General features: G+C 46.0%; 1 protein-coding gene across 1 annotated transcript in view; it reads right to left on the bottom strand.

Annotated features, from left to right (window-relative positions):
- frem1b (Fras1 related extracellular matrix 1b) overlaps nt 1–27,160 on the bottom strand; it is a 238,326-nt gene that overhangs the window by 23,578 nt on the left and 187,588 nt on the right. Inside the window, exons 27-28 of the mRNA XM_068037205.1 lie at nt 5,363–5,564; nt 4,384–4,528 (exon numbers count right to left, since the gene is read on the bottom strand). Coding sequence (XP_067893306.1) covers nt 4,384–4,528; nt 5,363–5,564 — 347 coding nt within the window. The remainder of the gene's footprint in view (nt 1–4,383; nt 4,529–5,362; nt 5,565–27,160) is intronic.

The raw sequence follows: 27,160 nt of genomic DNA, 5'->3' as shown, positions 1-27,160 counted from the left end.
CGCACCGTCGAGGGTTTCCAGAATCATTGTCGTCTGCTGTGCCTTGCATAACCTGGCGATTGAACATGGAGATGCCCTAGAGGATGATCAATGTCAGCGCGATGTGTCATCAGATGATGATGACGTTTCTGATGAGGAAGATGGGCATCAGTCTAATGATGATCATGGAGAGGAAGCTGAATGTAACTTGGCTCTAACTGCTAGAGAAACAAGGGAATCTCTAATAGAAACGCGTTTCAGTTGAAATGATATAAATCTTCACACATTTCAATCTGCTTTATGACATTAATCATTGTGAGGATCCGACAGTGCAAAATCTCTAACCTTTAGGGGGTGAGACAAAGCGATTAACAAATCCATCACATCATGAGGGACGCGACCCAAGTGTGTGGCCTCACATTTGAGACAACTTGAGTTGACTAACTATGTAATATCTGACTTCAGGAATGACATGTCCAATGATAAAATCTCCAATTTAATCAAACACTATTGTTTTACAAATCAAATAAATGTATTTCAAGTCACCCAGTGCACCAGTAGTGAAATTAAAGTGTTTTCTTAATCCGTTTACGTGTGCTCATTCGTGTGCATGATCCCTCACCACCAGAATTACCAGAGGCAGGTGGCTGATCTTGTTGCCGCCCTGCCTTTGATGACTTGGGCGGATGTCCTCTGCATGCTCGCGGCCATGAGGGCCCTGGCATCTCAGGGTTCTCATGACAAATATCATGAGCACCCTCTATCACCCCGGGATTTAGCGGTTCACATGTCCCTGGCGGAGGGAGTGAGGAGCTGCAGGATGCATCAGAAGCGTCGTGAGAGGAGCTCCCATATGCGATCTGCTGCCCCTATGCCCTCGTGAGGCTCTGGTGGTCCTCAATGGTGGCATCAGAGCACTGAGTGTCCTCAACCTGGCGCAGTCGCATCAGATTATGCTCTCTGATGCTCTGGTCCAGGGAGGCCACAGTCACTCTGAGGTCCCGAATGCATGAAGAACTGGTCCCTCCACTGCAGTCTATCAATGGAGGAAGCCAGATGTTCAAATGCCTGTGAGTTTGCTGAACTCATACCCTGGATGGATGTCTCCAGTGTCTGAGTCATAGCGCGCAACGTCTCAGGCAACTCCGCCAGATTTCCATGGACCGCATTCTGCACCTGCAACATCGCCCAACGAAAGGTTGATCTCAGAGGCACGTCATCAGCTTGCGGCTCTGCACTGGCCTGGCATCCCACTCTCCTCCGAGTGTGTGATGCATCGGCCGATTCTGCCGCTGGTGTCTGGCCTGGCAACTGTGCTGTGCTCACTCCAGTATGTGACATTGTTTTTATTTCAGATTTCCAGTATCTGCAGTATTTTGCTTTTATATGCAAGCTTTGAACCCTGTTTCCTGACCGTGCCTACCCAGGGACCCCCCTGCTGCAGACAGAAATTTATTGAAGGAAATCAACCCCCCATTGCTGTCTCCAGGAGAACAGGAAAATTAGCCATTTACATCTTTATATCGGAAGCACTGGGTCCGCCTAGGGAAAGTCGTAAGACCACCGTGTTCAGCCTGAAGCCAGCTGAGTCACCAACTTCCACAAACTGTACACCCGTTTTAATTTCTCTGGACTCTAATTTGACCAATTTATTCTTCCCCCACTTTGTAATCTACTTGTGTACGTGTGTGAACTTTGAGTGTGTGTTTGTGAAAGTCAGAGCGTATTTTATTATATTTACTTAGATCGGTTTAAATATAATAAAGCTTATCTCTTTCTTTGTTAAACTCAAGAAAACCTGTCTGATTCATTTTTTTAATGTTCACAGCATGTAAATAGTTAAATGCTCACTGAATTGGCAAGTATATCCTTTTCAAAAGAGAAGTAAACCTTTGATATAACATCTGTTAATCATCCAGGTTTATACAGTAGTTCTGGGCTTTTGTGTGCCAGGACTGTTGTTCTTTGAATGCTGTTTTTTGGATGCTCTGTGTGCCTGCCCTACACTGAGATCACCTTGTGTCATAATATACGGCACTGCCAGTGGCTGTGAAGGTCACTCAGTCTTTACATTTAACGAATCCTGCTCATTCTAGGCATGTTGCTCTGCACTCTTGTGCGGAGTATATAGTGGAGTGCCTAGCAGGGCAATGCATCATAACACCCACTTTACCAGCCATGAAACATGGCCTCGAATGCTGGGCTGTTCCATCGCTTGTCCAGCGATTCTATTTTGTCTGTTAGCTTAGGTGTCGCATGTCTGCAACAAAGGACAACTGCAAAGCAGCAGCACTTGCTAAATCAAGCTGATGACATTCATCCATGACACAACTTGATTTTGTAAGTACTTATTCACTATTGGTAACAATGAAACCAAAGTCCAGCATAAGATGACTATAGATTGCATTGGAAGAACCCAGAATGAACGTGTAGAAGGTAATCTGTGCAGGTCAACTTTGCAGATGAGGTACCTTTGGCACTCTTGGGTACATATCTTGAATTAACCCCTGGCTACCAATCTCCCTTGTTGCATTGCTGGTTCTGTGGCTAATTTCTCATTGCCATAACATTACCACTGCCTCTCATCATGCTGTTGCACTATCCTATGGAGAGAGTACCACTAAGCAGGGTAACCTTCGTGGCATTCTTGTCAAGCAGCATAAAATTCACTTTACCACCTACGAAACATGGGTGAGATTCTAGTTTGCTCCATCATTTACTTGCAAGAGTTTTTTTTCATGCCTATACATCGAGTTGTCTTTTTCACTCACTTTTATTTGGCACTCCTTTCTCATCCCTAGCTGTCAACCTACATAGCAATTTTCTGGCCCCTACCCTGCACCAATTAGGCTAGCTTCATACATGAAGCCAAAGCAGTAATGGGAGCCATGAATAATAATGTACGTGTCATGCATTAACTTTGGAATATGGTGCACTCACTTGCTAATGAGGTTTTCAGCCAGCAATAGCAAGCTTAATCAGTGTGACACACATCTGGAGCACTATAGCACTCCGGCGCTGACATACACTGTACAGTAACTTTGAAGTGTTCACAAAACAGACAGAGGGTACATAAGGGCTAATTGAGACTCACTAAATTGGTGGTTCATAACACTCCAATACTGCTGGGGCGAACTTAGCACAGGCAGCAATTTGCAGGCTATAGTTCCCTTTCTAATACAGAAATCAAAGCAAGGACTCTCATTCCTCCCAATAACTTAATGAATAAGTACACTGCCCAGTGTAGAACACAGCCATTCAAACCAGGGACTCCTTAAATTGAATCCTGATCTGTGTTCAGTCTAAGCCAAAGAGATTTTAGTTGGGCAGCAGAGGCAGAAAATCTTGGGAAGAGGCTTTGCACCTGGTATGCACGAGGATTGTATTGACTTTTTTCAGTACTCAGTCCACACTGCATGTATGGTATTGAAGGCAGGACCTTTCTACTCTGTGTTTAAAGTGAACCATATGTTGGAAGGTTTCGTTGGAAGCTAGAAAGTGTGTCATGCGTGAATAATGGCTGTGCTTCTATTAAGTAAGAAAGGCTAAAGTATTCCCAAATGATCAACGAGTATCCAAAGTCAAAATGCAGTTGTTTGAGGTGAAAGTGTCTATTGCAGCCATGCCATACATTCCGAAGAAGGGTCACTGACCTGAAACGTTAACTCTGCTTCTCTTTCCCCAGATGCTGCCAGACCTGCTGAGTGGTTCCAGCATTTCTTGTTTTTATGCCATACATTATACTTGAAGCAGTTACCATGGCAAACTGTTAAATTTTGCCTCATCTACACTGATGACTTCCTTATGTATGAAATGGCACTCATCTCATTCCAAGCAACCTGGACAAACGACATCTGAAAAGGGTGCCCTGTGACTCCAAGATGACAATTTCCTTTTGCTGCACCCACCTCAGCATTATCTTCTAGGCCAGCCTCCTCCTTCCCTGGGCCCTTAAATTCCAGCCAGCCATCCGTTTCAAATAGTTCATATAATTTTTCCTGCAGCAAATTCCACTGCTGAAATCATATGTGTCCCCTTAAGGTTTGGCAACACCCTTTAAAATCTGCTGATGCATATGTCTCCCACTCTCACGGCTGCACGCTTTCAGCATGCAACCCAATTGCATACTAACCATATAAGTGTGAAAACCTCACAAGTCCGCAATGCTCTATTCACTTCTGAAAAGAGATGCACACTTCCAGATGCCACAATTGTGCATCTAACATAAAAGAGTGTCCTTTAAGGAAGCAGAAACAAATCAGAATTATTTCAAGGCAACACACCAGGAAAAGATGAATTCCACTTAATGTTTTTTCATATTTGGTTTGCCTGAAAATATCCGAAGCCTGGGCCTGCTCTAAAGAATGTGATTTCTTTGGAAGACTAGACATTCTACAAACTTACATTTCTGGTGCATTAGAGTTTCCTGCAGTGTCAGATATTTTGAACTCAAAGCTGTCAGACGTCAGTTCTATGGAGGGACTGATGATGTAGCGAACTGCACGCCTGTTCACCTCCTTCTGGGTAAATGTGCCCTGAATGTATCCACCTAGAATAAAATAAGTTCTTTGACATCAAAAAAATTTATCTTTACCATTGCTGAGGAAAGAGACATTAGTACAATTTGTTAACATATTTTTAAAATAATAAGAAGCTGCATGGTAGATTTTCCATTCTGCAAAGCCAGTGCCAGCGGTGCAGAAGCTTTTGCCAGATCTATGCCCACCCATTCTGTGCCATAAGTGATTTGAAGCCAGCATTTTAGACTGGCCTATAGTAATCCCCCTTAAAATGGATGAAAGTCTCATTTCAATATGAAGAACAATGCATTTCATATTGGAATGAATGCAGGCCCAATCCTGTAGTGGTTTTACAAGAAATGTGTGATGTGCTTAGAGTATCCTTATAAAACAGGTAAGGACTGTTTTGTAGGGGAGAGAAAATGAAACTAAGCTAATGTATTGAAAATCAAAGAAAATTGGGGCCCTTAATATCATGATATAATTTTCATCGCTTTTATATGGAACCACACAAACATAGGTGTTGGGGTGGTGGGAAGCTGCTTCCTGCAATGACAGGAGAACACGTGGGCAAAGATCTGCCAAAACATTACTCCACCCAGTTTTACTGATTGGGTCTACCTGATCTACATGCACAAATCCAGAAATCTAATGTAGTAACACTAATATTTTCCATCTCTCACATAATAAAACAATGTGTTTGTAAAGAAAACCATTATCAAATAGACATCTGAATGTGTGATATCACATTAACACAAAGCATCTGTATGCATTGGTAATTGTAAACAATACTGTTACAATTGTTTCATATTTTTAGACAGTTAATACTCTGATTTTCATCTTTATACCAATTAATTGAGTACCTGTGGTTGTACTTTCCAAGTAACCATAGTAAGGCGGACGGAGAATCGTGTAGATCAGCTCCTCATCTTTGCTGTCCACATCTGAGGCTTTTAAGTTATGGGCAGTGATGGAGATACCAAAGCGTCCATCTCTGAGATTGTCAACAGTAGTTGGGCTTTGATTGATGAGAATATGGGGAGAAACCTTGTCAACATGCTCCACCTGTAATTAGTGTACTGCATGTAATTAGAAATGCAACTTATTTTCTTGCGAGAGCCTTCAGAAGCTGTTAATCAGATAATCTAATTAAATTCCCAAATTATCTTTGGTGGCTTTGCATATTCTTTGCCAAAATGTTATTCAAGTTAAAAATAAGAAGTTGAGTAGAAAACAAGAAATCTGTTAAACATTTGTAATCTAATTTAATTTAGTCAAATAAATCTCAAGACCGTGTTATGGCACATAGGGATATTATTGTTTATTCTATTAACGAATAATTAAGTTAACATTTTAAGTTTCCATTATGAAAATGACAATGTATTTTGCTGTTTTGGAGAATATTTCAGAAACACCACGACCGTCCAACCTCCTGAACTTTCCCTTCTAAATAGAATTTTTTTCTCCAGGGCAGAATTGAGCGCAGCATGCTCCACCCAGTTTGTAGCCCTGATGGCTGACCTACCAGAACACCCATGACTGGAGCAAACTCTTCCTGAAGCAGACAAAATCAGCCCAGTACCAGCACAGCTCAGCACTGACAATAAATTTTAAAAATCTCAGAAGTTAACTCACAGCCTAAGAGGACAAACCAGCAACTAACGTGCATGGAATGAATGACCCTTTGAAATAAAGCTCCTACAGTGTCCTTAGTGACGGCTAGTGCCATGAGTTGCTGGAAGAGTTTGTCACATGCCGAATCAGGCAGTGGGGCAGACCAATTTCACAAAAGGGTTTGAAAATAGGTTTGGGCTTTTATTTAACTATGTTAATAAAATTTTTGAATGCTGTCAGTGAGTGCTATGGATGTGTGACCAAAGTATGTCGCACGGCACATTTCTGGTGCGAGACAAGTGTGCATGGCACCCACCATACTGGATCCTTAGGCACCTATTTTACACTTGAAAAACAGACAAAGCAAGTTTTAATTCTAGGCCAATAAATCTATTAATTTATCTAGTAGTATCTAGAAACTGATGGATTGTCATAAAAACCCAGCAGGCTAGTGTCAACCGTAATAAAAACAAGAAATGCTGGAACCACTCAGCAGGTCTGGCAGCATCTGTGAAAAGAGAAGCAGAGTTAACGTTTCGGGTCAGTGACCCTTCTTCGGAACTGACAAATATTAGAAAAGTCACAGGTTATAAGTAGGTGAGGTGGGGGTGGGGCAAGAGATGACAAGGAGGTCCTTTGTTATCTCTTGCCCCACCCCCACCTCACCTACTTATAACCTGTGACTTTTCTAATATTTGTCAGTTCCGAAGAAGGGTCACTGACCCGAAACGTTAACTCTGCTTCTCTTTTCACAGATGCTGCCAGACCTGCTGAGTGGTTCCAGCATTTCTTGTTTTTATTTCAGATTTCCAGCATCCGCAGTATTTTGCTTTTATTTTAGTGTCAACCGTAGCTCAGTCGGTTGCACTCTCACCACTAATTCAGAAGGTTATGGGTTCAAGTCCCACTCCAGAACCTGTACACCAAGACTGACACTCCAATGCAGTACTGAGGGAGTGCTGCATTGTCAGAGGTATCATCTTTCAGATAAGACTTTAATCAGAGCTTCCTTCTTCCCTTTCAGGTGGATGTAAAATATCCCATGGCACTATTTCAAAGAGGAGCAGGGGAGTTATCCCTGGTGTCCTGGGCAATATTATTCTCCCAAGCAACATTACAAAAACTCATTATCTAGCCATTATCACAGTGCTGTTTGTGGGAGCTTGCTGTGCACAAATTGACTGCTGCATTTCCTACATTACAACAGTGACTAAAGTTCAAAAGTACTTCATTGGCTGTAAAGTGCTCTTGGACTGCCGGTGATCATGAAAGGCACTATGTAAATGATTTTTTTTCAACGATGTAACAAATAGCAAAATGTGGCACATGCTAGAAATCTGAAATGAAAACAGAAATTACTGGAAACACTCAGTAGGATGACCTGTTGAATGTTTCCAGCATTTTCTCTGTTGGTTCCCTCATGTCTTTCAGGTAATGGACGCTGTTGCCTCTGTGTGGTCTGGGCTCCACATGACTCTAGATCCACTTTACATGTTGACTCAATTCTCTCTGAAGAGGCCTAACAAACCACTCAAGTTGTCAGGGCAACCAAGGATGTACAGTAAATGTAGCCTTGCCACCGTCATTCATAGGCCAAAAACAAATATTTTACAAAAGCTTCTATCATTCTTTAACTGGCTCTGGACACCATGGTATATGTAAATTATGAAATGATCAGTTACATTTCTATGCCGACTTACAAAAAGTATACAATGAAAAAGAAAATGAAATCTTAAACAAAATACAGAACTTCTGAGGTAGAAACAATTGCTATTTGCTGAGAGGTGCATCATGGATTCTAGTATTATGATATTCTAACATTAGAACACAACAGGCTAGAAATTCATTTGCCCTGATTTGTGGGCAAGGGAGTCATGATTTGCAACATGCCTGTGCCCGTTCAGATTGAGGCAGGCAACGAGCAAAATATGTGTACCCACCTTATTTGAATGATTGTGGCGCAAGCTGGTAAGCCTCCAGCACTGTTCTCTGCTTTTAAATTCTGCTGGTGAGCTCTGCAGACAACAGGAGGGCCTGGCAGCTTTGCTTGCATGTAGCACAGGCAGCCTGCTCTTCTAAAAGGCAGGCTGCCTCCCAAAGGGAAGCTGCACAGAAAAGACTGGTGCAGTGGAAATTCTTGGAAACTGAACACCAGGGCAGACAGAGGGATCTATGGTGACGAATACAGCGCTGGAGACATTACATACGCACATACGAACAGACGAATTAGGAGCAGAAGTAGGCCATTCAACCCCTCTAGCCTGTTCCGCCATTCAATAAGATCATGGCTGACCTGTTTGTGTCTTGAAGTCCACACTCCCATCTACCGCTGATAACCTTTGATTCCCTTGCCTAACAAGAATCTATCTACCCCGGCCTTAAAATTATTCAATGACCCTGCTTCCACCACCTTCTGAGGCAAAGAGTTCCAAAGTCGCACAACCCTCTGAGAGAAAAGATTTCTCCTCGTCTCTGTCCTAAAAGAGCGACTCCTAATTTTAAAACAGTGCCCCCTAGTTCTGGACTCACCCACAAGAGGAAACATCCTTTCCACATCCATCTTGTAAAGACCATTCAGGATCTTATATATGTCAATCAAGCCTCCCCTGACTCTTCTAAATTCCAGTGAAAACAAGCCCAGTCTGCCCAACCTTTCCTCATAAGACAACCCGCTGATTCCAGGTATCAGTCTAGTAAACCTTCTCTGAACCACCTCCAACGCATTCACATCCTTCCTTAAATAAGGAGACCAAAACTGCACACAGTATTCGTGTGCCCTGTATAACTGAAGCATAACTTCCTTACTTTTATTTTCAATTCCTCTCATAATAAAGGATAGCATTCCATTAGCCATCTTTATTACTTTCTGTGCCTGGATACTAACTTTTTGTGACTCATGTACTATAACACCGAGATCCCTCTGCACCTCGGAATTCTGCAGTCATTCTCATGTTTAAGTAATACTCTGCTTTTTTATTCTTCCTGCCAAAGTGAACAACTTCACATTTTCCCACATTATACTCCAACTGCCAGATTTTTGCCCACTCACTCAACCTATCTGCACCCTCCTTATATCCTCATCACAACATACTTTCCTACCTATCATTGTGTCATCTGCAAATTTAGCTACCGTGCCATCGCTCCCCTCATCTAAGTCATTGCTATCAATTGTAAAAACTTGAGGCCCCAGCACAGACCCCTGCAGGACTCCACTCGTAACATCCTGCCAATCAAAAAAGGACACATTTATGCATAGTCTGTTTTCTTCCAGCCAGCCAATCTTCTGTCCATGCTAATATGTTACCCCCTACACCATGAGCTCCTACTTTGCACAATAACCTTTTTAAGTGGCACCTTGTCAAATGCCTTCTGGAAATCCAAGTACAGTATATCAACAGGCTCCCCTTTATCCACGGCACGTTACACCTTCAAAGAATTCCAATAAATTGGTTCAACATGATCTCCCTTTCACAAAGCCATGCTGACTATTCCCGATTACCTTGAGTTTTTCTAAGTGCCCAGCTATAGCCTCCTTCATGATTGATTCTAACACCTTCCCCACGACAGACGTCAAGCTAACTGACCTATAGTTACCTGTTTTTTGCCTCCACCCCACTCCCCCACTTCCTGAATAGAGGGGTTATATTTGCTATTTTCCAGTCTGGTGGAACCTTTCCAGAATATAGCGAATTTTCAAAAATTAACACCAACGTATCAACTTCCTCATTAACCACCTCTTTTAAGACACTAGGATGAAGCCCATCAGGACCCGGAGACTTGTCAGCCCACAGCTCCATCAGTTTGGTCAATACCGCTTCCCTGGTGATTGTAATTTCACCAAGTTCCTCTCTTCGTTCCACCCCTTGGTTTATAACTATTACTGGAATGTTTTTTGTATACTCTATAGTGAAGACAGAAGCAAAATATTTGTTAATTTTATCCGTCATTTCCTTATTATCTACTATTAACTCCCCATTCTCACTCTCCAGAGGACCAACACTCACTTGACTCACTCTTCCTTTCTAAATACCTGTTTTTCCATTTCTAGCTAGCTTTCTCTCATACTCTAATTTCTTTCTCCTGATTAATCTTTTAGTCATTTGCTGCCGTTCTTTATATTCTTTGCGTAATTATATGCCTTTTCCTTAAATTTGATGCTTTCTTTAACTTCTTTAGTTAACCACAGATGGTGGGTTTATATGTAGATTAAAATCATCCATGATTATTGCCGCCCCTTTATCACAAGCACCCAATATTTCTTCTTGTGTACTTTCGCCTTACATTATGGTTACTGTTAGGGGGCCACAGACTACTCCCACTAGTTACTTCTTTCCCCTACTATTCCTCATCTCCACCCAAACCGATTCTACATCCTGATCTCCTGAACCAAGGTTATATCTAACTTCTTCTTTTGGGCCTCCTTATCTCGAGAGACAATGGATATGCGCCTGGAGGTGGTCAGTGGTTTGTGAAGCAGCGCCTGGAGTGGCTATAAAGGCCAATTCTGGAGTGACAGGCTCTTCCACAGGTGCTGCAGAGAAATTTGTTTGTCGGGGCTGTTGCACAGTTGGCTCTCCCCTTGCGCCTCTGTCTTTTTTCCTGCCAACTACTAAGTCTCTTCGACTCGCCACAATTTAGCCCTGTCTTTATGGCTGCCCGCCAGCTCTGGCGAATACTGGCAACTGACTCCCACGACTTGTGATCAATGTCACACGATTTCATGTCGCGTTTGCAGACGTCTTAATAGCGGAGACATGGACGGCCGGTGGGTCTGATATCAGTGGCGAGCTCGCTGTACAATGTGTCTTTGGGGATCCTGCCATCTTCCATGCGGCTCACATGGCCAAGCGATCTCAAGCGCCGCTGACTCAGTAGTGTGTATAAGCTGGGGGTGTTGGCCGCTTTAAGGACTTCTGTGTTGGAGATATAGTCCTGCCACCTGATGCCAAGTATTCTCCGAAGGCAGCGAAGGTGGAATGAATTGAGACGTCGCTCTTGGCTGGCATACGTTGTCCAGGCCTCGCTGCCGTAGAGCAAGGTACTGAGGACACAGGCCTGATACACTCGGACTTTTGTGTTCCGTGTCAATGCGCCATTTTCCCACACTCTCTTGGCCAGTCTGGACATAGCAGTGGAAGCCTTACCCATGCGCTTGTTGATTTCTGCATCTAGAGACAGGTTACTGGTGATAGTTGAGCCTAGGTAGGTGAACTCTTGAACCACTTCCAGAGCGTGGTCGCCAATATTGATGGATGGAGCATTTCTGACGTCCTGCCCCATGATGTTCGTTTTCTTGAGGCTGATGGTTAGGCCAAATTCATTGCAGGCAGACGCAAACCTGTCGATGAGACTCTGCAGGCACTCTTCAGTGTGAGATGTTAAAGCAGCATCGTCAGTAAAGAGGAGTTCTCTGATGAGGACTTTCCGTACTTTGGACTTCGCTCTTAGACGGGCAAGGTTGAACAACCTGCCCCCTGATCTTGTGTGGAGGAAAATGCCTTCTTCAGAGGATTTGAACGCATGTGAAAGCAGCAGGGAGAAGAAAATCCCAAAATGTGTGGGTGCGAGAACACAGCCCTGTTTCACACCACGCATATGGGCATAAGGACAGACGCTATGGTTCCATGGGGTGCCAGGAGACGCACAAGGACTGCCCTCAGAAGGAAGAGGTCACAGGTGACCAGGAAGGTCAACTCCTGGAGTCTGGACCCAAGGATGTGGCAGCAGTGCCACAAGAAGTCTATTGACCACATGGAGGTGGTCAAGATCAGTGAATACATCTTCACCTGGCATATTACCACCGACCTTTCATGCTGCTCAATGCATCCCTGTCACTCACCCAGCACCAGTCCTTAGCACTCAGGACTCAAGCCTGACTTCCAGATACTATGCTTTACCCTCACGCATCTACCAATGCTGCTAGCCTCACAGTCTCCTCTCACTGCCTCCACATACCTCCAGCTATGGCAGGCACATTGCTCAAGCACAGTGCTACGCAATCACTGACATTCTGCCCCCTCTCTTGCAGGACAAGGTGGCACATAACAGGAGGGAGCAGACCAGAGCTAGAGGTGAAACACAAGGATCTCTGCATCTCCTGAGCCCTACAGAGATGGTTCTCTGCATGATGATGCCAGCTGCAACGGCACCTGTAGATTCAATGTCGCTGAGAAAATTGAGGATGAAGGCATCTTAGAATCATAGAAAGTTTAAGGCACAGAAAGAGGCCACTTGGCTCATAATGTCTGTGCCGGCCGAAAAACAATCCACCTATTCTAATCCCACTTTCCAGCATTTGGTCCGTAGCCCTGCAGGTTACGGCACTTGAGGTGCATATCCAGACTCTTTTTGAATGAGTTGAGGGTTTCTGCCTCAACTACCCTTTCAGGCAGTGAGTTCCAGACCCCTACCACCCTCTGGGTGAAAAAGTTTTTCCTCATCTCCTCTCTAATGTTTCTACCAATCACTTTAAATCTATGCCCCCTAGTCACTGACCTCTCTGCTAAGGTGAATAGGCCCTTCACTTCCACTCTATCCAGGCCCCTCAAAATTTTGTACATTTCAATCAGATATCCCCTCGGCCTTCTCTGTTCCAAGGAGAACAACCCCAGTCTATCCAATCTTTCCTCATAGCTGCATTTTACCAGTCCTGGCAACATCCTCATAAATCTCCTCTGTACCCTCTCTAGTGCAATTACATCCTTTCTGTAATGAGGTGACCAGAACTGCACACAGTACTCAAGTTGTGGCCTAACCAATGATTTATATAGTTCCAGCATAACCTCCCTGCTCTTATATTCTATACCTCGGCTAATAAAGGAAAAGATTCCATATGCCTTTTTAACCACCTTATCGACCTGTCCTGCTACCTTCAGGGATCTGTGGACATTCACTCTAAGGTCCCTTACTTCCTCTACACTTCTCAGTATTTTCCCATTAATCATGTATTCCTTTGCCTTGTTTGACCTCCCCAAATGCATCACACTTCTCCAGGTTGAATTCCATTTGCCACCTTTCTGCCCATCTAACCAGACCATCAATATCTTCCTGCAGCCAACAGCTCTCCTCCTCGCTATTTACCACATGCCCAATCTTTGTGTCGTTCTTGATCATGAACCCTACATTTATGTCCAAATTGTTAATATATACCACAAAAAGTAGGGGACCCAGTACTGAGCCTGCGAAATGCCACTGGAAACAACCCTCTAGTTGCTAAATCACCCGTCAACAATTACCCTTTGTTTCCTGCCACTGAGCCATTTTTATATCCACCTTGCTGCATTTCCCTGGATTCCATGGGATTTTATTTTTTTAACCAGTCTGCCATTTGGGAACTTGTCAAAAGCCTTGCTAAAATCCATGCAGACCGCATCAACTGCACGACCATCATCTATCTTCCTTGTTACTTCTTCAAAAAATTCAAACAAGTTGGTCAAACAAGATCTTCCCTTAACAAATCCATGCTATCCTTGATTAATCTGTGCCTTTCTAAGTGCCAGTTTATCCTGTCTCTCAGAATAGATTCCAATAATTTGCCCACTAGTAAGGTTAGACTGACTTGCCTGTAATTTTTCGGTCTATCCCTCACTCCCGTTTTAAACAGAGGTACAATGTTAGCAGTTCTCCAATCCTCCGGCACCACACAGTGAGGACTGGAAAATGATGATCAGACCTTCTGCTATTTCCTCTCTTGCTTCTTTTAATAGCCTAGGGTATATTTCATCCAGCCCTGGTGATTTATCAACTTTCAAGGATACTAATCCTACTAATACTTCCTCTCTCCCTATGTTCATCACATCCAATACTTCACACTCCTCCTCCTTAACTACAATATCTCTTTTGTGAAGACAGACACAAAGTGTTCAATAAGAACCAATAAGAACCTTCTGCCCCAACACGTACCTTTTTGGTCTTTAATGGACCCTACACTCTCCTTAATTATCCTCTTACTCTTAATGTATTGATAGAACATCTTTGGGTTCACCTTGATTTTGCTTGCCAATATTCTTTCATGCCCTCTCTTTGCTTTCCTAATTTTCTTTTTGATTTCACACTTCCACTTTCTATACTCCTCTTGGCTTTCTGTAGTATTGCGTTCTCGGTGTCTTCCTGTCTTTTGCCACTTCTCACCTCCCAGCACACCATCATCTTGCTATCTGATGTGATGAGCAAGCTGCAGATGGTGTCACCATGGACCAGCTGCATCCCAACCCAACACCCTTCCCTCACCTGAGTTCCTGCTTTCAGAGACCCAAGAACTGTCATCTGCTCAGCCACAGGAGCTCTTGAGCAGGAGAGAGAGCAACAGCACAGCACTGATGAAGAGCCCCCCCCCCCCCCACAACTTGATCTGACACTCGCAGCCAGCGACTCAGACACTGGCATTGCCCCTACCTTGAAGGTTAGTACACAGTTGGGATCAGCATGTGATGCATCATTGGGCATGAGTGGGCTGCAACCAGGACCGGGGTAAAGGATGGTTTGTTTGCCAGATCATCGGAGGGCAAGGTCACAGACAAGTACTGCTGCAGGGGACTCAGATGAGAATTCTGATGAGGTGGCATAGGGAGAGCACTGATTGGGCATGCAATAAAGTTGCTGGGTACATTGCCTGGCATGCCAGGCAGCCTCCTGCCACTATCAAGGAGGGTGGAGGTGTCCAGTTCTAAGCTGGCAATGCTGGACGCAGCCTTCATGCGCACAGGTCACCGAATCCTCTGCCATCCCTGTGAGGATGCGCCAACATACACCAAAACAGCTCCAAAAACAACCCAGAGTACTTTTTCCAATAGAAAAAGACCCAAAAATCTAACTTGCATGCACTCAGGGTGCCTGGTCCTTTACATGTGCTACCGCAGGTCACATCTTGCTGCTTCATTTTTTTTTAATGTAGCCAACGCAGGCATTGCCTGGACCTGCATTGTCCAAATTTAGGATGAAATATAGTGTCATATCAGTCAGTTGGGCTGTGTGACAGCAGGATAGCACCAAATCAATGTTTTGTGGCACACGCAGGGGAAGTCCCTTCGTATGCCTATATCCTTGGAGAAGGGCCAAGCAGGTAGCAGCTGGATGCGCAGCTGCCCCCAGGAAATCCATGAATTTTGCATTCAGTGGTTGGGATTTTACAGACCCCCCCACCTGAGGTGGGAGCAGAGACGGGAGGGCACGGAGAATCTGGACGGGTAGCATGGGGGGGGAGCGATGGGGCTGAGGGCCCATTTTCTTCTCATTATCCAGCGACCTTCCCCGGGGTGGGCTGGGCCGACGACTGCCTTCCCACCCAGAGGCAGATTGAGGCCCATTAAAGGCTTCCTGCCGCTGCTTGGATCTTACCAATGGCGGGGGTGGGGGGGGGCCTTGTAAAACGAGGTGCCCTCCCTGCAGGCTTGGGGGCTTCCCTCCTTTGTGGCAATTTGTGGCCCATGGAGAAACCCCACCGGGAACAACTTTAACCCCGGCACCTCCCTTCCCCTGGACTGAACCACCACCTCCCCTCGTTGGTCTCCTGGCGACCCCGCCTCACCTACCTCTGTTTTTGGGTTCCAGCACTGGGCCTGGGTCTGAGGCCTCTGCAGTACTGGCAGTGGCCACTGCTCCTGGTGGCACTGCCGATACTGCTGAGCTGCCGGTCCTGTGATTGGCCGGCAGCTCTTGGAGGCGGGATCCCCATCCCTTTAAAGTCTTGAAAGGGACGGGGATCCTGCCTCCTAAAACCGTGACACAAAAAGACTAGACGATCGCTCTGGGGGGTGGAAAAAAGGCAGAGGTGGGGTTCCTCCCGCCTTTTTGGCTCAGTGCCGGGAGTCCCGTCTCTAGCACAAAATCCAGCCCTGTGTGTTCATTTGATGTACACCTTACCTCTCAACTGTCAGGATTAGACCCCTGCGTTTTTAATGCACTGAGGAGGCAGATTGCAGTGACATAATGTCAGTATAACTGCAGTCAAAGAATAGGGAACAGTGTGCAAACTAAACTTCTGTAAATTTACAGAATTTTCAGTTTTTAATCTCACACTGTTAAAGACTACAAGATGAATTCCATATCTTGTTTTCATTTCAAATTTCCAGCATCCGCAGTATTTTGCTTCAGTATTGGGAAAGTTTCTTCATAGAGTGAAGATAATAATACAAAATAAAATACAAAAGCAGAAGTTATACTTTCTCTCACATTTGTTATGAATAAAGGCAATATTGTATGTTAATCGGATTGCTCTTTGTTTTAACTTTTTAATCTGGGCTAAGCAACTCCACAGGAATCATTGTCAGACATTCCCCCCACAGTCTAGAGGATGCTGAGAACAATGGTCTCCTCACATTCCTGTAAACACTCTAGAAATATGTGACATGCTGCATTCATGAGAATGAAGACAAAAATGACTTAAAATACTTTGAAGGACCAAAATATTTTTCTGTGGCCAATTTAGTACTGTATAACTTTGCAGGACTACAAAATGGACTATATTCTCATTGTAGCTAAATGAAAGGAATTAGTAACCATTAGCAAATGGAAATTCGAAGGAACAGCAAAGAATATTTTTGCGGTATGTAGTACAAAATCTGGGTGCACATTCCTTAGAGTTTCAGCTCTCCATCTCCCAATGATCCATCTGGCAGAGGAGAAGACAAAGTTATCTCTTATTGTCAACTTCATTTAAACCGGTTGACTGGCTGGTAAGTGGATAATGTTTAGTTGCTCAAACCCCAATTACTGTCATTACTTCATCATGTAACACTCAAAATGATGTGATGTGCAGACTAACATTTTTTTCCCCACATCTTTTACTTTCATTTTCTCACCAAAGAAAGCTGTTCCAGATCATTATATAACTAGGCACTAAAACGTGAATGAGAGAGACACCCTCTAATTTCCCTTTGTGGGAAGTGCTCCACTTTTGTCTGATGTGTCCCAGGCCAAGATTAGGAACTAACTGTGGAGAATTATAGTCCAGCATCCATCTCCTTCCCTCTGTATAGCAGTGAGTTGGCACGTTTGATGCATCTTGACATCCAGACCATAACATTATTTGCATTTTAATTATTCCATGTCTGCTCCTTGGTCTGAGGAATGATGAAAAGAGAAAAATGGCCTAATCACGTTAAAAATAATGGATTGGGATGCCCAAAAATTTAGCTATTATGAAAATGCTTGATTGGGTTCTGCTATAATACAGCACTCTCATTGCAATCCTTTCAAGCAATTTATATATGTTATGAAATAAAAGCATGTTGAGCTGGATTTTATGGGCCCCTCAGAGAAGGTCTAGGAGGCAGGGGGCCCATAGAATTGCGATGGCAGTGGAGGGGGGGGGTGCTGAAGGGCTCGTCACCTTCCTGCTTCACCGCAATTTTGTCAGGGGTGGGATAGGCTGAAGATGACCTTCCCGTCCAAAGGCCACTTAAGGCCCTTAAGCGGACTATTAACAGTCACTCAAGGGCCTCTTCTCCCTGCTGCTGGGGGCCTCCGCCATGCAGGGAGGTCAGCCGTAAAATGAGGCGATCTCTCTGCTGGCTTTAGAGGGCCCCCTTTGTGAGAAATCTGTGGCCCACAGAGGGCCCCCTCCAGCAAACGAAGCCCCTCCCTGGACCCCCATTCCCCTGTACTCAATGCCCACCTCCCCATGCTGGGGCCTGCCGACCTGGCCCCGGCGACCACACCTCACTTACCTGAGGTCTGAGTCGAAGGCCTCTGCAGTACCAGCAGTGGCCACCGCTCCAGTGGCACTGCCGATACTACTGAGCTGCTGGCCCTCTGATTGGCTGGCAGCTCTTGGAGGCAGGATCCCCTTCATTAAAGGGATGGGGATCCCAGCACTGGGCTGTTAATTGCCTGAGCACCATACAATTGAGCCTGGGGGCTCCATTTGGCCAAGGCGGGGTTCCGCCGGCACCACAAAATTCAGCCTGTTGTGTGCAGTTTTGCAACACACCAAAGGTTTAGTGGGTGAATGCAACAGAGGGCTGGATTTTATCTGTCCAACTGGAGCAGGAGTGGAGGTGTGGAGGGCCGAATAATTAGGGTGGACGCATTCACACGGAAAACTGACATCGTGCCGTCGGTTCTGGTTTATGTCGCGGCAGGAAAGCTCCAAGGTGGCATTGCCGCCACGACGCAGCAGGACTGTAATTTCAATTAGTGAACACCTAGTTAGAATGCATTTGCATTGAATTGAAGCAAATTTTATGGGGGGTTTCAGATTTACTCAATTGCACAAGGGGATCACATACCTTCAGATCCACGGCTGTTTAAAAGCGAGGCCGCAGTGCTGCCATGGGATGGCAGCCATGGGGAGCAGTGGACAGGGGAAAAGGTGGGTGCTGTAATGCTGGGCTCTCAGCAAGGGTAGGCTAAGTCTGAGGTGCAAGGGTAAGGTGGGTGCAGCTTCAGGTGCAAGGTTAGAGGGATGCAGTCTCGGGTGCAAGGATAGGGTGGGTGCAGTCTCAGGTGCAAGGATATGGTGTGTGCCGTCTCGGGTGCAAGGGTATGGCGGGCGCAGTCTCAGGTGCAAGGGTAGGGTCAGTGCAGTCTCGGGTGGAAGGATAGGATGGGTGCAGTCTCGGGTGCAAGGGTAGGGGGATGCAGTCTCGGGTGCAAGGGTAGGGTGGGCGCAGTCTTGGGTGCAAAGATAGGGTGGGCACAGTCTCAGGTGCAAGGGTAGGGTCGGTGCAATCTTGGGTGCAACGGTAGGATGAGTGCAGTCTCAGGTCCAAGGGTAGGGTGGGCGCAGTCTCGGGTGCAAGGATAGGGTGGGCGCAGTTGCAGGTGCAAGGTTTTGGGTGGGCGCAGTCTTGGGTGCAAGGTTAGGGTGGGTGCAGTCTCAGGTGCAAGGGTAGGGTGGGCGCAGTCTTGGGTGCAAAGATAGGGTGGGCACAGTCTTAGGTGCAAGGGTAGGGTCGGTGCAGTCTTGGGTGCAACGGTAGGATGGGTGCAGTCACAGGTGCAAGGGTAGGGTGGGCACAGTCTTGGGTGCAAGGATAGGGTAGGTGCAGTCTCAGGAGCAAAGGTAGGGTGGGTGCAGTCTCAGGTGCAAGGATAGGGTGGGCACAGTCTTGGGTGCAAGGATAGGGTGGGCACAGTCTCGGGTGCAAGGATAGGGTGGGTGCAGTCTCAGGTGCAAGGTGTGGGTGGGCGCAGTTTCGGGTGCAAGGATAGGGTGGGTGCAGTCTCAGGTGCAAGGTGTGGGTGGGCGCAGTTTCGGATGCAAGGATAGGGTGGGCGCAGTTGCAGGTGCAAGGGTAGGGTGGGTGCAGTCTCGGGTGCAAGCGTAGGGTGGGCGCAGTCTCGGGTGCAAGGGTCGGGTGGGTGCAGTCTCAGGTGCAATGATAGGGTGGGTGCAGTATCGGGTGCAAGGGTAGGGTAGGTGCAATCTCGGGTGCATGTGTAGGGTGGGTGCAGTCTCAGATGCAATGATAGGGTGAGAACTGTATCGGGTGCAAGGGTCGGGTGGGTGCATTCTCAGGTGCAAGGGTAAGGTGGGTGCGGTCTCCGGTGCAAGGTTAGGGTGGGCGCAGTCTCAGGCGCAAGCATAGGGTGGCTGCAGTCTCGAGTGCAAGGGTAGGGTGGATGCAGTCTCGGGTGCAAGGGTTGTGTGTGTGCATTCTCAGGTAAATGGATGGGGGTTGCAGTCACAGGTGCAAGTCTTGGGTGATGGGCTCTCTGCAAAAGTGGTCACTTTGGGGCATTAGCGTGTCTTCAGAGTAGAGTAGGAACGGGAAGGTTTCAAGGCAAGTTCATCTCTGCAAGGACAGAGCATGGGAGGGTCAAAAATCAGCTGACATGTGTCTCATACACCCTGTTTTTGTGGACCCCCATGCTGCGCAGCAATAGCTCAGAGGGAGGAAGGGCCAGGATCTGGCTGGGCCCACCTGTGAAGCTCCAGTAAGAGAGGGGCAGCAGCTGGTACCGCCAAGAAGGGCCTATCCGCAACACAGTGTGTACTGGACTCACCTCAGCTACCTCCAAATGTCTAAGGAGCAGTGTCAGTCTAGGGAGGCCACTATGACTTATGCGCCATGCTGCAGGACAAGCTGCGAACCATGGGCTTTGGTGGACACCCAATCCCTATGGCCCTGAAGATCACCGTGGCACTCAATTTCTACCCGTCTGGCTCTTTCCAAGGATCCACTGGGGACATGTGCGGGACATCCTTGTTCAAGAATGCTGGCAACTATCTGCAGTACCAGACCCACCCTCATAGTGAGGTAGAGGCCCATTGGTTCGAAGCCATCACTGGATTTGTCCAGGCGCAAGGTGTCATTAACTGCACACATGTGGCCATCAAGGCTCCCAAGGAGCAGCCAGCGACCTTCATCAACAGGAAGAGCAACCATTCCATCAACGTACAACTGGTCTGTGACTACCGGAAGCACATCCTGCAGGAAGCAGCCAAGACGCCTACATACTTCAACAGTCCCACGTGACACAGCTTTTTCGGCCCTCTGCTCGCCTTCAGGGATGGATTCTCAAAGACAGGGCTATAAATTGAAGACATGGCTACTCACACCCATGATGAACCCTTGCACTGCGGCAGAGGAGAGATATAATACTTGTCATGGCTCTACCTGAGCAACCATCAAGCAGGCCTTTCAGCTATAAAGGCAAGATTCCGGTGCCTGGATCGATCCGGTGGAGCCCTGCGGTATGCACAGTGTGGGTCTCATGATGATTTGCTGTGTTCTGCACAATCTAGCATAGCAGAGGGGGCAGGCCTTGCATGAAGAGAACATTATTGATTACCAGTCCTCATCCGATGAGGAGGATGTGGTGAAGGCTACTGAGCAGGCAGCACTGGATCTTGAGTCCCTTGCACCGGAGGCCAGGGCTCTTGAGTGGTGCATAAGCGAGGCACGGGACAATCTCATTCATAGCCGCTTCCTGCCACCATGATGACCTCTCAAAGTGAACTCAATAAAGACTCACCTCTCTGTATTCCACCTGTCACCTCATTCCTATCATGCCTAGCACCAGCTTCACCTCACGCTCAATTACATCTGAGACGCTGACCAAACACGGTCTGTGCCTACACTGGCAGCCCATTGAGGGAGCAAAGGTGAAGGCTGCAATTCATAAGTCAGCAATGAAAGTATGAGATATTACAGCAATGAGTCTGACCTCTATTTATTACCATAATTGCAGGAACCAAAGCAAAGGCCACAAAGACTGCCTAAGGGTTTCCTGCACAGGTGCAGGAGCCTCCTCAGTCGTCGTGGCTACTGGAGCTGGGTTCACTGGCGGCGGGGCTGAGGAGCCACTGTCCACACTCAGAGAGCCCTGAGGGGAGCCCCCAGATGTGGAGGTCAGCCTCTCTTCCTCCCTTTCAAAGCTCACTTGAACCTCCCTGGTGACCAGAGAAGGACGAGGAGCTGGAGAAGACTCCAGGCATCTTGTCCTTCTTTCGCCTTGCCACTGCTGAATTGAGCTTATGGCCCAGGCAATGGTTTACAGGTCAGTGTGCATCTGTGGGATCTGGCTTTCCATGAGGGTCACCAACCTGCCAATGAAGGAAGCCATGCACTGATATGCCTGAGACGTGGCAGCACACATGGCATGGATGGACTCTTCCATCGTCCGCTCACGGCTGCGCATTGCCTCTGGCGGCTCCGCCAGATGTTCCCTTACCTCGCTTCGCAGCTGCAGCATGTCTGTGCTGCCAACACCAGAGGCTCATCATCAGCCGGGGGCTCAGGATGGGCCTCGCCACCCGCAGTCCTCTGACTGTCAGTGACCTCGGCTGTCACAGTGCTCGCCAGCTGGTCGGGCGTGTGTGACCCTGAATCTAAGCCCAAGGACATACCCACTGACGTGATAGTAACTGTACTGGTGGAGGATGCAGGGAATGATGTGATGGTGCATCCTCTAACTGTTCCTCCTCCTCCTCAGAGGTCAACTGTAGGCCCTCTGTCCCAGTGGCTGCGCTTGCCTCCAAAGTGCTATGTCCTGCATGAGAGTCCTCGATACCTCCCTGGTGTTATTGGCCCATTTCTACTGCATGTAGAACGAGGGACAGTTAGCCCTCGCAGGAAGAACAACAGGACAATTATGCTCGTGGCAGCCCCTCGTCCCCTGATGGGGTCTCCTAAATGGCTCCTCCCTAAGAAGACAGACTGTCACCGAGATGCAGCCATGCACCTGACAGGATGTGGTGATGTCTCGCCTCCTTGCCACCACCTTTCTGGTCACTCTCTCCCCATGTAGCACTTCCACCTGTGTAGCCACATGCAAGCCCCAAAAAGGAGATGGGTATAGAGGACACACCTTGGCAGAGTACAGGAGGTTATTGGAACTGGATCCGGTTCTGGGGGAGTAACCCCACAGCTGCTGCCCTCCTCTGCAATCTCCATCCAGGTTTGCTTGGTCTGGCAGGTGGACCTCTTCTTGCCATCCCTCGGAAAGGGGATCTCCCGCCTTTCCCTTGTAGCCTGGAGGAAAATCTCCGGAGAGGCATCGCTAAACTATGGGGCCACCTGGTGTCTTGCCAAGGACATGGTCCCATTTGGCACCTGCTCCCATCAGTCGGTCCGCAGTCGTGGTGCGGGGCTCAGCGGGGTGCAGGAATAACAGCAGCAGTAAAGGTGGGGAGCCAGCAGTAGCAGCAGTAGCAGTGGGTCCAGGAAGATTCGGCAGCAGCAGCAGTAGTAGAGAAGGTCCAGCAGATACAGTATTAGAGGGGGGTCCAGGAATTACAGCAGCAGCAGATTGGGTTCCAGGAGTTACAGCAGCAGTAGAGTGGGGTCCAGGAGTTACAACAGGAGCAGAGGGGGGTTCAGGAGTTACAGCAGCAGCAGAGGGGGATCCAGGAGTTGCAACAGGAGCAGAGCGGTCCAGCAGAACTCCAGATTCACTGCATCAGTGAAAGGCAGCAGCACAAATAGGGCTGGCGTCAGCTGACACCGCCATTAACGCCTCTTTGCCTACCCTGTCCTGCAATAGGACGGGTTCCACACCTCGGTTATTGGCCGGCTACTGTGTGATCATGGTCGGTCAGCTGCACGGGTGACATCGCAGCGACAGCACCCACTTCTGGTGTCACCACTGGGACCTGCAATGGGCTGACAAACTTCAGCCCATGGTGTGGTGTGTAATTAATCCATACTTACCTGAACTTCCCAGGCGTGCTCCCTGATGTGTGCTTTGTCAAGTGTCAAGGTGTTGTGGGGCATTCTCATTGCACTTAGTGGCCCTAAAAATCACTGGGCCTTTTTGCTACAATTCCCTGTGCAATTTGGCCAGAATTGCAGCACTCAGGATGAAAAATCTGAACTGGCTTCCAGTTTCCAGGTGGGGGGCTGTTTTGAGGAAGAACCCCTGTTCATCTGAAGCTTGCTTTCTGATATCAGAGGTGGCAAGGCTGGGGGAAGTCTTGTGTCCCCAGCCTGCTTTCTGCCAAGTGGCATGTACACCAGGAATAATCAGGCACACAGGCTCTCTTAGTGTTGGATGTAGGGCGCTCATGAGAGCCTAGGACTGGTCCAACTGGACCTCCAAAAAAGTTATCAGCTTCCCATGTGCATTATTCTCTTTGCAAAGGAGGCTGATTGTGGTGGTGCTGCCTATCTTAAAACTATCAGTTGATCACCACCACATTCACTGCTTCCTCCTGTGGTGGATAATCAAGATTAACTCACAGTGGCATTTGTACTTGCTGGCAATATGAAAAACAATTTGGTGGGGTCAGGGGTAGAAGCCACTAGCTGGCTTTTCATAGTGTTTATGCCAGCAGAGTGCCAGGGGTTGCATGGATATTTGGGGCTCGGGAGAGAAAGAAATCCAGCTGGAGATAGTGGGGGGCAGCGGAGCTGAGGGGGGCGGGGGGGGGTTGCGGGCAGGTGGGAATGTACCAGAGATATTCTTGACTGTGATACCTTCCTCACTCCATTAGTGGAATAGTCTGCTTAGGGGGCAATTTTAACTGAACCTGCTCATCAAGAAACTGACCAGATCGGGTGCAACAAGAGTTTTGCAGTTCACCTGATTTTACGGTCCAATGAAGTCAATGGTGTTCCAACTGATCCTGTGCGTTTTCTACCCAGAGAGTTAGGTCAAAATTACTCCCTTACTCTTTCAGCTCACACCTTAAAATGGCCACTTGGAACTGGTGAGCTGTCAGCGCTTGTGGAATCATATTCCAGTATAAGTCAGTGCCTTCAGTAAAGTAAAAGAGAAAAGGGTAGAAGGGGACATTGCGAAGTGTTTGTTTACAAAATTCAGAAAAGTGCTTATTGGAATAATTGTTAGAAGCAGATACTAATAGACACCCTTCATTGTGTTAAACCACATTCAAATTTAGAACAGCACTGTGCAACCTTGGAATTGAAGCTCTTGAGAACTGCAAAGTTAAGTTATTCCAGAACATCCACTTTTGAAGTTTTGCCAAAAATGTCTCTCAGATTCAATCTGCATCAGCACCCATCTAATTAACCCATGTAGGTACTAAACAGACATCCTCCGTACAGGAAACCAACTTGTTTTTCCAGTCACTAACTTTTAGGTTTATTATGTAAGGAAGTGCCGTTAAATGAGATAAAGATGTATTTAATCATTGCTGTACCTATGTAGGTCTGTGACATACAATTATTCACATAATTCTAGCATTTAGTATTAGTGCTGCTTGTGTCTGCCATCTCACAGAAATGATTTAATAATACTGAACATTATAGGTGAATGACAATGAGTAAAAGAAAATGATGGAAAATAAAAATATATCTTTACTTTGATTCAAAAATACTTTTCAATATAGGGCTAATCTCAAATTATTATTATTTTTTTATTAGTATATTTTTTCTGCAACAGAAAATGATATTTAGTATTTTATTAACTATTTGCATATTTGTTGGCAATTTTTTCCTTTTATTTCTGGTGGATGCAGGTTATGTCCTCTTTAATACCATTTATTATCTACATACTTTCTCCCACTTAAAGATAACATTCTGTTTACGTTGATGTGCATATTTTAATTTATTTTGTTTAGCTCAGACGTGGGGATGGTGGTATAGTGGTAATGTCATTGAACTAGTAATCCAGAGAACAGGCGAATGCCCTGGGGACCCACAGCAGCTGGTGGAATTTGAATTCAATTAATTAATAAAAATCTAGAATTGTGAAAGCTAGTCTCAGTAATGGTGTCATGAAACTATCATCGATTGTCATAAAAACTGGTTCATTAATGTCCTTTAGGGAAGGAAATCTGCCGTCCTTATCTGGTCTGTCCTACAAGTGACTCCAGGCCCACAGCAATGTGGTTGATTCTTAACTGCCCTCTGAAATAGCCTAGCAAGCCACTTGGTTGACAAGGGCAATTAGGGATGGGAACAAATGCTGCCCCTTTCCAGCAGTGCCCACATCCCATAAAAGAATAAAAAAGTTAATAGATTTAGCCTTGAAGTTACTCGAATAAGAGGTCCCAGTTAGTGATGTTATAATTAAAAAAGCAAATTTATCAGTAGAAAGTGGACAACAGAAATGTTCTCTGATAAGTTATCCATTTCTCACCTTCAACACACAATCTTCCACTCTGTTTCAGTCTTTCTTGGCTATTCAACTGTTACACTCAATATGTTATTACTGTTCTGAATTTCCTCTCTTGTTTTCCTGTGCTCCAAATAAGTAATCCTTCTTTTCCCTGAAGCTCACTTTTTCTGAGAATTTCAAAACTCCTTGCACCCCTCAGTTTTCCTTTTCCCTTTCAGCATTTTTATTCATTCTCAGGATGTGGCTGTCACTGATAAGGCTGGCATTTATTGCCCATTCCTGGTTGCACTAAGAAGGTTGAGGTGCGTCTACTTCTTGAACCACTGCAATTGTAGTTTGATATAATTGAATGGTTTACTTGGCCATTTCAAAGGCCAGTTAAGAGTTAGCCAAGAACTGGAGTCACATATAGGAAGTGAAAAGTTTCATTCCTTAAAAAGACATTAGTGAACCAGTTCAGTTATTAATGACATTCTGACAGTTACGTGGTCACTTTTACCAGCATCAGCCTTTATCCCAGATATTTTAAACTGAATTCAAATTCTCGACTGTCATGGTGGGATTTGAATTCAGGTTCTCCAGATTATTAGTCCAGCCTGTGAATTACTAGTCCAGTAATATAACTACTGTACATCATTACACTATCCACAGACTTTTAATAACAAGGTAGGCATCATTTAACCATTATTTCTTCCTTTTCCCTTTATCTGCTATTCTTCTTAACACTGGTAATAGCCTGCACTATTGGACCTTGGCAACTCACTTCTGTTTCTCAATATCTAAATAAATAAAAAGCCAAATTCCAGGAGTTCCAGGTAAAGAGCAGAACTTCGACTTGTCCAGTACAAGGTCAATGACAACAAGTGGAGCCTGAGGGTCGGGACTCACTCTGCTGGGTGTTCCCACATCCCTGGTTCAGAAGGGCTTCGTCCTTCTTGGTGCAAATGGGCACTAACAATCAGTCTGTCTCAAATGTAAATAAATTTCATCTGGGCACCTTCACAGTAAGCTCAGTAGGGAGGGGCTTAATGGGGTTTTGAGGATAAGGAGGGTGGGCCACAAAGGCCCTCCATTCCCATGTAAATGAGGCAGCTTCTTACTGACTCCCAGACAGCGGTGGGGTCAGCGTAGGACCAAAAACTTTAAAGTAGCTTCAACAGCGAATGCTGCAAAGTAGAATTAGAGACATTTATAGACTTTGCTATATTTACTGAAGAAAGAGGAATTGCATTCTTTTAATATGCCACAAAATACTAGTGCAATGTAGCGCTCAATGAGTTAATTGATTGGAATGTTAAAGCAGTAATTACTTATGTGTGATTCACGGTTTAATGGATACTGCCTATTAATTTACATTAAAAGTCTTTATTATAGGATACTAGTGATCCCAAAGGATGATGTCATTAATTAAGCAAGTTCACAAACAACCTAAAATAAAAAGGTGTTAGAACAAATAGTAAATTAACTTCCTCTTTTGAGTATTACTAGTTACAGTACTGAAATAGCTCCACTAAATATTAAAGATTGAGATTAATGCAACAATACATTAGTAGAAATGCTAAAATTGTAACAATAATAAT

Source organism: Heterodontus francisci, chromosome 8 (assembly GCF_036365525.1).
Source record: "Heterodontus francisci isolate sHetFra1 chromosome 8, sHetFra1.hap1, whole genome shotgun sequence".
NCBI classification, from domain to species: Eukaryota; Metazoa; Chordata; class Chondrichthyes; order Heterodontiformes; family Heterodontidae; genus Heterodontus; species Heterodontus francisci.
This window is presented reverse-complemented; position numbering and strand designations above follow the sequence as displayed.